We start from the raw sequence: 13,491 nt of genomic DNA, 5'->3' as shown, positions 1-13,491 counted from the left end.
CCGAGACTGGTGGCCCATCGGACCGGATCGTATCAAATCGGACCGGCTTGATTAAAAGAGTCGGGTTAATTGATGGCCAGCTCAGATCTATGTGTATGCTTTTTCTATTTGCAAATTCATTTTTATTTTTTGTGTGTGTGTGCGCGCATTTTGTTAAATACAATATAGTGGTTCTTTTTATTCTGCAGATTGGGTTCATATTTTCATTTTGTTAAATAAAATCAAGAAACTCTTTTTATTCTGCAGATTCAATTCATATTTTCTTGTATTTTGTATTGTTTCAAAATACAATTAATATTTAGAAGAGTTAATTATTCCTTATATTACTCATGATTTACAAAATGCTTAATATTTTAGAATTTTATATAAAACTACATAAATATTATTATCTACTAATAATATTTTTAAAACAAGAACCAATGTATTATACTAGCATTTATTAATTTGAAAGAATCTTTCTCAAATTATATAATAAAATACTAACTATTTTATAGTTGGAAATGATGAGAATACTAATGAGGAGAATATCCAAATCACGGTTCAGTTGAAGAACTTTCGCAATCTCTGCAGACAAATCTCGTTCAACACCTTCCAATTGGGTCCTTAATCCATTGATTTGGTCGTTCCTCATACTAACTTCACCATTCGCAATATCAAAATCATGGTTCAGTCGAAGAAATTTCACAACCTCTGCAGACAAATCTCGTTCAACACCCTCCAAATATACTCTTCTTATGTGCATCCTTTAATATCAGATACCGATCGTAGCACGCCTTAAATACCACAATCAAAGCGTATGCAGCTATCACAACCCATTATTTTTCTCTAGCCCTCAAATCTTCGTAGAAAAATCCAACTACTAGTCCAGTAACCCACTGCAATATATCCAAATCAGTATTAACTCAAAACTACCTGTAGCAACAAGTTATACCACTTAGCATGTATTTTGAAACCTCAACTTTAGTGAACATCCAACCAAGGAGAGCCCGACGAAGACTCTTAGTAAGTCAACCACCTTGCCATTGGCTGGTGCTATGAACACCATATTTTCTTTGATACTAGTTCGCCATTGGCTGGTGCTATGAACACCATATTTTCTTTGATAGCAAGGCGAGACATACACACGAGCGCAAAATCGATGACACCGGCAACACCAGCAAGAAGATGACAAGCCAATGCATGATGATTTTTTACTTTGGAAGTGGCACGAGGATTTGTGCAGTTACAAGTGCCATAAGGATTTGTGCAGTTGCAAGTGGCATACGATTTTTTATCGTTGGAATTGGTAAGAGCAAGACAACACAGAACAACACAAGAGACGAAGAACAAAATATACCCGATGTAGAGAACAATTCTACAAGTAGTATTCTCTCTGTTGTTGATATGTTGAAACAACTTCGGAATGACATTTGTGAGAAATAGTCTTTGATCCGGAGGCTGGATATTTTCCATAATTTTTAGATGAAAATAGAGAGATTTGAAAAAAATGTTGAGTATTTTGGTTGAAGGATATTGTAACCTCATCCCGCTAGTGTCAGTAAAGAGTAAGGAGAAAACAGATCCTATTACCGCCATTGTTAGTAAGGAGAAACTAGAAAAGAGAGGGTGTTTGGAAGAGATAATAAGTTGATCAAAATAGATTAAAAGCCATTTTGACAGGAGTGTTTGGCAATTTTAAAAATTGCTTAAAAAAAGACAATTTTGGCTTAAAAAAACTAAAAAAAGAAGTTGATATTTCCTACTTATTTTTTTTGTAGCTTATAATCTATTCACAATTGACCAAGTAAATGACTTTTTTGCCCTTATAATTTTCACTTACTGCAAAATTGTCCTCTTGTTCAATTAAATATTGTTGATTTATTTGGTAAACAAGTGGTGTAAAGCACTTTTTTGATCAAAATGACTAAAATACCCTTAAGCTATTAACAATATGTAGAGTTAATTATTATTAATTTGTTTGGGCATTCCAAAATCCCAAAATGGCTAGCCTACTTTTAATTTGTACTGTCAATCATAACATGGAAAAAGAACTAATCACTCAACTTCTACACAATGACTGAACCAATATACACCAATAACACCATAAGTAGACAACAAAACAGTATAAAGTCACGTACTCCATAAGTAAGTAAGATAAATATAAAACATATGGACCGGATCGATCTAGACTTAACAGTAAAATCTTCCCCAAACAGACTGAGATCGGCCCGCTAAGCCTAGAATCAGTTTTAACCGATTTGGACCAGCTCAGCCTGGTCCGAAATGTAAAAAAAAAAATTATATTAAATTCGACTTTACATGTTTTTTTCAATATATATTATATATACACACTTATATACATTTTAAATACGTTAAACAATAAACATATAACATATATACATTATATATTATATATTATACTACTTTCAAAAATATATAAATATATAAATAATGAAAGAAGGCTAAATTGCCGTTGGAGGTCCACGACGGCTATATAGCCATTGAGCATCAACGGTCCATTTTGGACAATTGTGCAACGGCTCAAAAATTCCCAATATAATTTTTTTTAAAAAAAAATTGGGCCAAGGACGGGTCACCGGTGGAGCCAGTCCATCGGACTGACCATCCTAGATGGACCAACCCGAGACCAGTGGCCTATCGAACCGGGTCAAACCAGACCAGGTGATATAAGATCAATGGGCTCCACTCCTTTGGGATCGATGCTTCAAGGATCACATCTATGGATTTAAGATTTGGTTATTTTAGGAGAACAAATATGTGTGTAAATTATAGCTTGGAGCTCGGGAGAAGCTACATTTGATGATGTCATCCACGGGAGCATTGAGCCACGACGTGTTTGGAAGATAGCGTAGGCTTCGAGAGAGCATGGACGCCCATGACATTATTTCGGGCTTTGGGTCACTTTTGGGCCCAATAGCTTTTAGGGTCACTTTTGGGTCTATTATGTAATAAAGACCCATGGCCTATAAATAGCTAGTTTGCCTTAATTTTAAGAAAAGATTTTAGATGACATATTTGTAGCCTCTTTTGAGAGCCTCTTTCAAGGTGGAATCCTTGGGAAAGGTGGAATCCTTGTGTTGATGATTTTCTTAGAAACGGAGATTGCTTGGGTATTCCGGTTCCCTTGTGATACAATATCGACAAGGAAGACACTAACACACACCAAAATAGTCCTTAATTTGAAGAACCGAGGACCCTTTTTGGTGACCCCTCTAGGATTCACTACACAATAACAATACAAGCACGATAACAACAAGATTCTATGGTGTTCAACACCTATAATCAGCGAGCCACAAACTAAGATTACAATACAATAACAAGAACAAAAATGACATAACAATGTCTCGGGTTTGGACACCCAAAACCGAGAATGAATACAACAACAATAATAAGATAGAATGATAGATAACTTGACACACAATGCACAAACACTATGAACCAAAATGTATATTGAACACTAAGACCCAAGAATTCATACAAATAACATCAAGTTCTTACGGTGACCTCAAGGGAACGGAATCCCCAAGCAACCAACGTTTTAAAATAAGAAATCAACACAAGTGATTCCACACTTGTCACAAGTGATATCCACACTTGTATGAACACTCTCAAAGAGCTCTCAAAATATCATCTAAAATCTCTCCTTAAAATGAAGGAAAACTAGCTATTTATAGGCCATGGATCTTTATTACATAATGGACCCAAAAGTGACCCTAAAAGCTATTGGGCCCAAAAGTGACCCAAAGCCCAAAATAATGTCATGGGCGTCCATGCTCTCTCGAAGCCCACGCTATCTTCCAAACACATCCTGGCTCAATGCTCCCGTGGATGACATCATCAAATGTAGCTTCTCCCGCGCTCCAAGCTATAATCCACACACGTATTTGTTCCCCTAAAACAACCAAATCTTTGATCCATAGATGTGATCCTTGAAGCATCGATTCTAAAGGAGTGAAACCTATTGATCTTGTGTCATCCTCCCTTTATTGAAGAGGATTTGTCCACGAATCCAACTCCTTCATCAACTTGTCATTGCACCTTTCAAGTTTGGAATTCTTTGGTAAGAACTTTGTTAGGCTTTCAAGCTCATTTTTATATGGCATTCTTCTTGCATCCTCCTTTGATATTATTTGTTCATGAACCTGCTCAAATGAAGGAGTGATGCTAGGTAAAATGGTAGCATCTTGGTTAGCGAGTAACAAAGGTTCCATGTTATAATTGGTCTTCTAATTTGGATTTGGGTTGGATGAACAATGTCGTCGGAAACTTGGTTTGTATTGGGAACATGTTCTTGAAGTGGATTCGGATGTGGTCTTTGGTAATGAGGTGTTTGTTGGTGGAATTGTGGTGGTTGGGGTACATTTGGTGGGGTTTGGGTAGTAAGACATGTCACATTTTCAATGTTTCCTTCCAAATGTGACCCATCCTTCTTCCAACTATTCAATTCTTGTCGTCAATCCATGAGAGCTTTCATTATCGCCGCTTTTGAGATAGGTTGGATCTCATTTCCCAAAGCCATGGTACTTGTAAATTAGGCACTCAACGCAAATTTTTCTTCAATTTTGAGGATCAAACACCATCTTTTGAAAAGAATTCAAGATGAAGGTTTGAATGTTCTCAAGAACACTCAAGAACACCAAGAACTTCAAAAATCTCTAACTCTTAAACCGATGATCGGAATGCGATGAAATTTTGAACCAAGCCTATTTTCAACCTTCTAAACACATTCCAAACATCATTTTTTTTTCAGTTTCTCAACCAAAAATTTCAGATCTTGAACCCATCTCTCTTTCTTCAAGTTTAAGCCCACATCAAGGGTAGAACACTCAAATCAACTCCGATTTGGCTCAAATTCGAACCCTAGACTCCTATAATGTTAGAGAACAAGAATCTAATACTAAAAATAGAAGAAAACAAAAAAAATCAAAGACTCAAATTTTAACCTAGGGTTAAAAACAAGAATAGTACTTTTTTTTTTGAAATTTTTGATTTTGACACTATTTTTTTTGCAATTTTCAAGATACCAAACCCAAGATTGACTTCGTAGTAACAAAATCAAGCTCGACTTTGATACCAAATGATACAATATCGACAAGCAAGACACTAACACACACCAAAATAATCCTTGATTTGAAGAACCGAGGACCCCTTTTGGTGACCCCTCTCGGATTCACTACACAATAACAATACAAGCACGATAACAACAAGATTCTAAGGTTTTCAACACCTATAATCAACGAGCCACAAACTAAGATTACAATACAATAACAAGAACAAAAATAACACAACAATGTCTCGGGTTTGGACACCCAAAACCGAGAATGAATACAACAATAATAATAAGATAGAATGATAGATAACTTGACACACAATGCATAAACACTATAAATCAAAGTGTATATTGAACACTAAGACCCAAGAATTCATACAAGTAACATCAAGTTCTTACGGTGACCTCAAGGAAACGGAATCCCCAAGCAACCAACGTTTTAAAACAAGAAACCAACACAAGTGATTCCACACTTGTAACAAGTGATATCCACACTTGTATGAACACTCTCAAAATATCATCTAAAATCTCCCGTTAAAATGAAGGCAAACTAGCTATTTATAGCCCATGAGTCTTTATTACACAATGGACCCAAAAGTGACTCTAAAAGCTATTGGGCCCAAAAGTTACCCAAAACCCGAAATAATGTCATGGGCGTCCATGCACTCTCGAAGCCCACGCTATCTTCCAAACATGTCGTAGCTCAATGCTCCTGTGGATGACATCATCAAATATAGCTTCTCCCGCGCTCCAAGCTATAATCCACACACGTATTTGTTCCCCTAAAACAACCAAATTTTTGATCCATAGATGTGATCCTTGAAGCATCGATCCCAAAGGATTGGAACCCATTGATCTTGTATCACCTTGAGGTCACGTAAGAGATAGGTTTAGGTTGTGTGTGATATTAAAGGTCCAAAAGTGGAATAAGTTTATGGATTGTTAATATTACATCTTCATTTGTCTATCTATCTATCTTTACTTTCTTGTAATCGTTTGTCTATATCTAGTGTTATCCATTTGTGTTCTTGTCTTGTAACCGTATGTTGTTGTTATTGCATCTTGTTCATCAAGTGTTGTTGTTGTTTATAGTGTGTTTTACTCTTGATATTATTTCCTTTCTTGTTCTTCTTGTGAATCCGAGAGAGGTCATCAAAGGGGGTCCTCGATTCTTCAAATCGTTGACTATTTTGGTGTATGTTTTCGTATATTTCTTGTCGATCTTGTATCATCAGGTCAATTAAAAGAGTCGGGTTAACTGGTGGCCCAGCTCAGATCTATGTGTATGCTCTTTCTATTCGTAAATTTAGTTTTTTTTTTTTTTTTGTGTGCGTGCACATTTTGTTAAATACAATCAAGTGTTTCTTTTTATTCTGCAGATTGGGCTCATATTTTCATTTTGTTAAATATAATCAAGTGGCTCTTTTTATCTTGTAGATTCGATTCATATTTTCTTGTATTTTGTATTGTTTCAAAAAACAATTAATATTTAGAAGAGTTAATTATATCCTTATACTACTCATGATTTAAAAAATGCCTGATATTTTAGAATTTTATATAAAACTACTTAAATATTATTATATACTAATAATATTTTTTAAACAAGAACTAAGGTATTATATTACGATAAATGACTAGCATTTATTAGTTTGATAGAATCTTTCCCAAGTTATATAATAAAATACTAACTATTTTATAGTTGGAAGTGATGAGAATACTAATGAGGAGAATATCCAAATCACTGTTTAGTTGAAGAACTTTCGCAACCTCTACAGACAAATCTCGTTCAACACCCTCCAATCAGGCCCTCAATCCATTGATTTGGTCGTTCCTCGTATTAACTTCACCATTAGCAATATCCAAATCACGGTTCAGTTGAAGAACTTTCACAACCTCTGCAACAAATATGTTCAACACCCTCAAATATGTTCTCTCATGCTCATCCTTTAGTATCATATACCGATCGTAGCACGCCCTAAATACCGCAATCAAAGCGTATGTAGCTATCACAACCCATTCTTTTTCTCTGGCCCTCAAATCCTCGTAGAAAAATGCAACTACTAGTCCAGTAACCCACTGCAATATACCTAAATCAGTGTTCATTGGACTCAAAACCAAGAAGGTTACGAAAATAAAATAACTTATACCACTTAGCATGTATTCCGAAACCTTAACTTTAGTGAACTTCCAGCCAAGGAGAGCCACTCCTAGCAAGTTTGTGCTATGAACACCATATTTTCTTTGATAGCAGGACGAGACATACACGCGAGCACAAAACCGATGACACCAGCAAAAAGATGACACGCCAATGCATGATGCTTTTTCTCTTTAAAAGTGGCATGAGGATTTGTGCAGTTGCAAGTGGCATGAGGATTTGTGAAGTTGCAAGTGGCATACGGTTTTTTGTCGTTGGAATTGGTAAGAGTAAGACAACACAGAACAACACAAGAGACGAAGAACAAAATAGACCCGAGGTAGAGAATAGTTCTACAAGTAGTATTCTCTCTGTTGTTGATAATTTGAAACAACTTTGGAATGACATTTATGAGAAACAGTCTTTGATCCGGAGGCTGAATATTTGCCATACTTTTTAGATGAAAATAGAGAGATTTGAAAAAAATGTTGAGTATTATGGTTGAAGGATATTGTAAAGGACTATGAGTATCCTCCATCCCGCCAATGTCAGTAAGGAGTAAGGAGTAAGGAAAATAGAGAGTCTATTACCGCCACTGTCAGTAAAGAGAACGGAGAAAAGATAATCTTCAAGACTGTATGGTCTTTCTATAATATATATATTATCTCTAAACTTTTCGAAGACTTTTAGATGTTAAATTATTACCATTAAGTGAATAATGTAATAACAAATGTTTTCTTCTAATTATGGTTGATAATAGCTAACCTCATCTAATTTTTCTATTCTATTCTTTGAATGATCAGTCTAATTTTTTCTCTAATGTTAACTTGACGTCTTGAACCATGCCTACTAAAGGACAATAATGTTAGTTCCAACATAATGAAATGATAAAAAGGATCTAATAAATTACTATATCCATAATAAAGTCATAAAACACATCATTTCTTAACCTGCCTAAGAGCAAATCCTCTTATTTTAAATCCCAATACAAGAATTCTAGCTACAAAAGTAATCATCATATCCCATACTAGGATCAGAACTGATTCGTTATGGTGATATGGCACGAGCATGTTACGATTGTGTTGGAGATTCTTGGTCCCTCATAAGTTAGCTTTTGAGATTGAGTGAGGTCCAAAATACATTTCTTTATTAGATTGATCCTGGATTATTTTTTCAAGACTCTTGGATGGTCATCAAATTATGGTTATGATGTGACTAGCTATATTTATTCCGTGGACCATATAATTGATGTCAAGTAACCTTCCATCCTGATGGATGGAGTCACAAAACCAATTGGATCGGCTATGTTGCAGTACTGTCGAATATTCGATTGGCTATGTTGCAGTTGATGATGAGATAGAAGCTGAAGGATGTCATAGTTGCAGAAATTTATATGATGTTTCACAAACGATATTATTAGATCTCAAACGTAGTCATACATCTTATTACAAGCAGAATCAACATATAATAGAATCTGAAAAAAGAAACACCGGTGGGCAATTGATGCAATGACTAAATTTATTGATACAAAACAAAGTTCAATGATTTTATTATAAACTCAACATATTTGCAACTCACAAAAGCAGAAGCAGCTCACTTGGTGCTGGATTTTAATAATTTTTGTCTATAGACGTTGACTAACGCAACCATCTTATCATGAGGAGGACAAACTTCCTTCACCAGTGGCAACTTGTTTAAACTTGTCACACATGAATAAAGTAGTGGGGTGTTTTCTGGAACCAAAATCTTCATACCAAGAACCTCTTCATATACTTTATATGAACCAAATAGAGTAACCAACAAGATTTGTAGGAGTCCCAAATTATCATTTTCATGATTTGTGGTCTTCAACCCCTCTTCAAGAATTCTCAATTTTTCCATAATTTCCTCTTTAGCCTTCTCTTGTTCTTCCCCAGTAGTTGACCAGACCTTCCTTGTGCTAGGTATGAGATGCTTCAGAAAATGTAATGTCAAAACTATCTTTAAAATTAGATTGATCCAAACAAATTGAAGCACTACTAAATAATCACTAATTTCCCCACTAAATTTTTATGTTTACTGGTTATTGCTACATATATTTTGATTGAATGGAAAAGAAAAAATGTGTAGTATTTTTCTACAGAAAACTTAAGAAGCTTCCCACTGTTTCGATGAGATCTGTTTTCCAATTAAGATGGCTCGGTGGGAAATTCATATTTTATAACACAAATTTCTCACTGATTTACGATGGAAAAAACCTCTATTTCTAGCAGTGAATGTCTTGGAAATCTTAGACGTGGCAGTAAGTAAATAAAAACTCTAGGTCACATGTGCAGTTCCCATTTGTGACCAGGAGGTCACGAGTTTTAGCCATGAAAACAGCCTCTTGCATTGCAACGTAAGGCTGCGTACGATAGACCTTTTGGGGTCCGGCCTGTTCCCAAACCCCGTTACACGGACTGCCCTTTTGTACATGTAAAGTTCAATACTAGTTAGTTACCTGATCAATGAAATTGGCCCAGAAACGAACTCTGGCTCTCTCATATGGATCCTGAGGCAAGATTAGAGGACCGGTCTTCCAGGTTTCATCGATATATTCAAGAATGATGAGGGACTCAGAAACAGGTTTACCATTGTGGACAAGCAGAGGGACCTTCTTGTGAACAGGATTGTACTTGAGCAACTCAGGACTCTTGTTGCTCAAATCTTCATCAACATACTCAAACTGTATGCCTTTGATTTTGAGAGCCAACTCTACTCTCATAGCATAACTGCTTGCATATGTTTTGTGAAGAATTACTTTGTTTTCCTCAGCCATTTTGCTCTATGTTATTGTCTTCTAAACAAGTCCTTTAAATAATGTCCCATGATGCACATTGTTTATGACATTTCTTGTGGCTCAAGATATTTTTACAAATTATTGAATGGAGTAGGTTGGAAAGTCAAATAAGTCAGCTAAGACTAAATCCAATAATGTCCCATAATGTTTGTCACACTCATTGGTCTGTTAAGCAAGATGGGATTTGTCTTTTCAGTGTTCATAACCATGTGGTGAACAAATAAAATTCCCACCAACTTGTTTGACCATTTTAAGATAAAACTAAAACTTCTTTACTCCAATATAATATTTTCTAAATCGAATTCAATTTCTAACATATTAAGCTGCTACTACGGAGTAGGCCCTAATAGTTGTTCATAATTAACTAACCTTTTTTTAAATTAGTCAAGGAACATTTATGTGCTCAAACTAATGTTAACTTTAGTGCCAATTAACATCCTAAACTAAAATTTAGAAGCATCATATATGTGCCCATATCTTAAAAGTTAATTGGCTGCAAGATACAAGATTTGGTAGTGGTAGATTATTAATGTGTTCACTGTGAAACTTTGAAAGATGTCTTGCTATGGTGTCATTGATGACACAAGCAAGAATCTTTTTTATAAATGGAGTACGGCGATTCACTTGAAAGACACATCAGAAAACAAAGAGTTAAGAAAAAATAGAGTGAGGCATCACAGAGAGTTTAGTTTGTAAAAAAAAGGTAGAAAGTGTAAGCGATATTATAGTGAGGTGGGCAAGTCAAAATAAAGATATTTGTTTTGAGTGTGTAGTGATCTTCAAAGTATTTTACTCTGATTATAGGTGTAAAATTTTTTACTATAGTGATATCAGTTGTTTCTCTCGGTCCGTGATTTTTTTCCTTTTTGGATTTTCATGTAAAAATCTTGGTGTCATTATCGCTCTTAGTGTTCTAGTTGATTAACCTTATTATTGTTGTTTCCATATTTATTGCTTTTATTACCGCAATATTATTATTGTTGCAGAGTTTATCCCCAACAACTGGTATCAAAGCAGTTCTTCTTACTCGCAAGAATATTTTTTTTTAATTGGTGGTACTACACTCGGTAAAAATAAAATGTCCAGCATAAAGTATGAGGTAGCAAAATTCAATAATGATAGCGGTTTCTCAACATGACAGAGAAAAATGAAGGATCTGTTCGTCCAACAAACATTACACAAGACACTAAGTGACAAATTCAAAAAGCCCGAATTCATGAAATTGAAGGATTGAAAAGAAATGGATGAAAATGGTGCTAGTGCAATTAGGTTGCACTAAAAGATGATGTGGTCAATAACACCATCAACGAAGATAGTGCATGTGGTATTTGCACAAAGTTAGAACATGTATATATGTCAAAAATGCTGACAAATAAATTATACCTAAAGAAGCAGTTGTACACCCTACATATGGGTGAAGGTACAAATATTTTGTCACATTTAAATGTGCTTAATGGACTAATCACGTAGCTAGCCTTAGAGTAAAGATCGAGGAGGAATATAAAGTCATCATACTCTTAAACTGGCTGCTATCTTCTTATGATACTTTGGAAGCAAACATTTTATATGGTAAGGATTCTATTGAGCTAAAAAATATCACATCAACTCTTCTGCTAAATGAGAAGATGAGAAAAAAGCCTGAAAATCATGGGCAGACTCTCAGCACAGAAAGTAGAGGCAAAAGTCACCAAAGGAGTTCAAGTAGTTATGGTAGATCTAGAGGTCGTGGAAGTCAAAGGTCCGATCTAAATCAAGAGCCAAAAATTGCTATAATTGCGATCGATCAGGTCAGTTCAAAAGAGATTGTCCAAATCTAAATAGGGAAAAAGGTGAAAGTAGTTTCCAGAAGAATGACAACAACACAATTGCCATGGTACAAAACAATGATCATGTTGTTTTTTTTTATAAATGAAAAAGAGGAGTGCATGCACTTGGCAGGTTTAGAGTCGGAATGAGTGATTGATACAACATCTTACCATGCTACGTTGATAAGGGATATTTTCTGCAAATATATAGCAGGTTATCTCGACGTTGTGTAAATGGGTAACACAAGTTACTCAAAAATTGTAGAGATTGGAGACATTTATATTAAAACAATGTTGGATGCACATTGGTTCTAAAAGATGTGTGCTATGTACCTGATTTGTGGTTGAAATTAATCTAAAAAATTGCTTTGGATCGAGATGGATACGAGAACTATTTTTCAAATCAAAAGTGGAGACTTACTAAGGGAGCATTGGTGATTGCAAAAGGAGTTGCTCGTGGCACATTGTACAAGACAAATGTAGAAATATGTCAAGGTGAATTGAATGTGATTTGAAAAGAGATCTCTGTAGATTTGTGGCACAAAATAATGGGTCATATGGGTCACAAAGAATTGGAGATTCTCGTTAAGAAATCACTCATCTCTTTTGCCAAAGGTACGACGATAGATTCATGTGACTACTACTTATTTTGTAAGCAGTATAGAGTCTCATTTCAAACATCATCTGATAGAAAATTGAATATACTTAATTTGGTATATTCCGATATTTATGGTCCAATGGAGGTAGAATTGATGGGCAGTAAAAAACTATTTTATTACTTTTATTGATGACGCTTCATGAAAATTATGGGTTTATACCTTGAAAATCAAAGATAAGGTATTTCTATTATTCCAAAAGCTTCATGCTCTGGTGGAAAGTGAGAAGGATCAAAAGCTGAAACGTCTTTGCACTGACAATAAAGGTGAGTACACTTCAAGGGAATTTGAAGAGTACTGTTCAAGTCATGAAATCAGACATGAGAAGATCTTTCTTAGAACCCCATAACACAATGATGTAGCTGAGCGAATGAATCACATTATTGTTGAGAAGGTGAGAAACATGTTCAGATTAGTTAAACTACCTAAGTCATTCTGGGGTAAAGCAGTTTAGACGACCTTTTACCTGATCAATCATAGTCCATTAATTTCATTAGAGTTCGATATTGTAGAGTGAGATTAGACCAATAAATAAATGTCATATTCACATCTAAAGGTGTGCGATTGTAGAGCTTTTGTACATGTACCGAAAGAGCAGAGAACAAAGTTGGATGATAAATCAGTTACTTGTATATGCATTAGATATGGAGATGAAAAGTTTGGGTACAGACTATGGGATCCTGTAAAGAAGTAGGCCATCAGAAGCAGAGATATAGTCTTTCACAAAAATGAAGTCGAAATTCTGATGATTTATTAGAGAAGGTCAAGAAATAGAATGGTATAGTCCCTAATGTTATTACCATTCCTTTTACTTCTGACTATTCCATAAGTACAAAAAGTACAATCGATAAGGCTATCGTGTAGGGGGAGCAACTTGATGAGATTGTCGAGTAGGGGGATCAACTTGGTGATTATGCCGAGTGGGTAGAGTACCCCACTCAAGAAGAAAAAGAACTCTCTAGGGATATCAGAAAGGCAAAGGGTAGAGTCCTACAAGTACCCTTCCTTAGAGTATGTCCTCATCAATG

At 35.3% G+C, this 13,491-nt stretch overlaps 1 protein-coding gene across 1 annotated transcript; it reads right to left on the bottom strand.

Annotated features, from left to right (window-relative positions):
• Positions 1–8,684: 8,684 nt before the first annotated feature.
• Positions 8,685–10,025, bottom strand: LOC107864635 (glutathione S-transferase U9). The gene is made up of 2 exons (XM_016711063.2): positions 9,664–10,025; positions 8,685–9,137 (listed from the first exon to the last, which is right to left on the bottom strand). The coding sequence occupies exons 1-2, from the start codon at positions 9,979–9,981 to the stop codon at positions 8,778–8,780; spliced, it is 678 nt and encodes a 225-aa protein (XP_016566549.1). The 5' UTR covers positions 9,982–10,025; the 3' UTR covers positions 8,685–8,777.
• Positions 10,026–13,491: the final 3,466 nt, after the last annotated feature.

This window comes from Capsicum annuum, chromosome 3, assembly GCF_002878395.1.
Source record: "Capsicum annuum cultivar UCD-10X-F1 chromosome 3, UCD10Xv1.1, whole genome shotgun sequence".
Taxonomy (NCBI): Eukaryota; Viridiplantae; Streptophyta; class Magnoliopsida; order Solanales; family Solanaceae; genus Capsicum; species Capsicum annuum.
The sequence above is the reverse complement of the archived record's forward strand: the minus strand, read 5'-3'. Positions and strand labels throughout refer to the sequence as shown.

Bases quoted from the DNA above. Each gene is read 5' to 3' on its own strand.
- LOC107864635 (XM_016711063.2), bottom strand. From the start codon at position 9,981: ATGGCTGAGGAAAACAAAGTAATTCTTCACAAAACATATGCAAGCAGT. The intron at 9,138-9,663 runs GTAACTAACTAG...CATTTTCTGAAG, and splicing joins GGGCCAATTTCATTGATCAG to CATCTCATACCTAGCACAAG.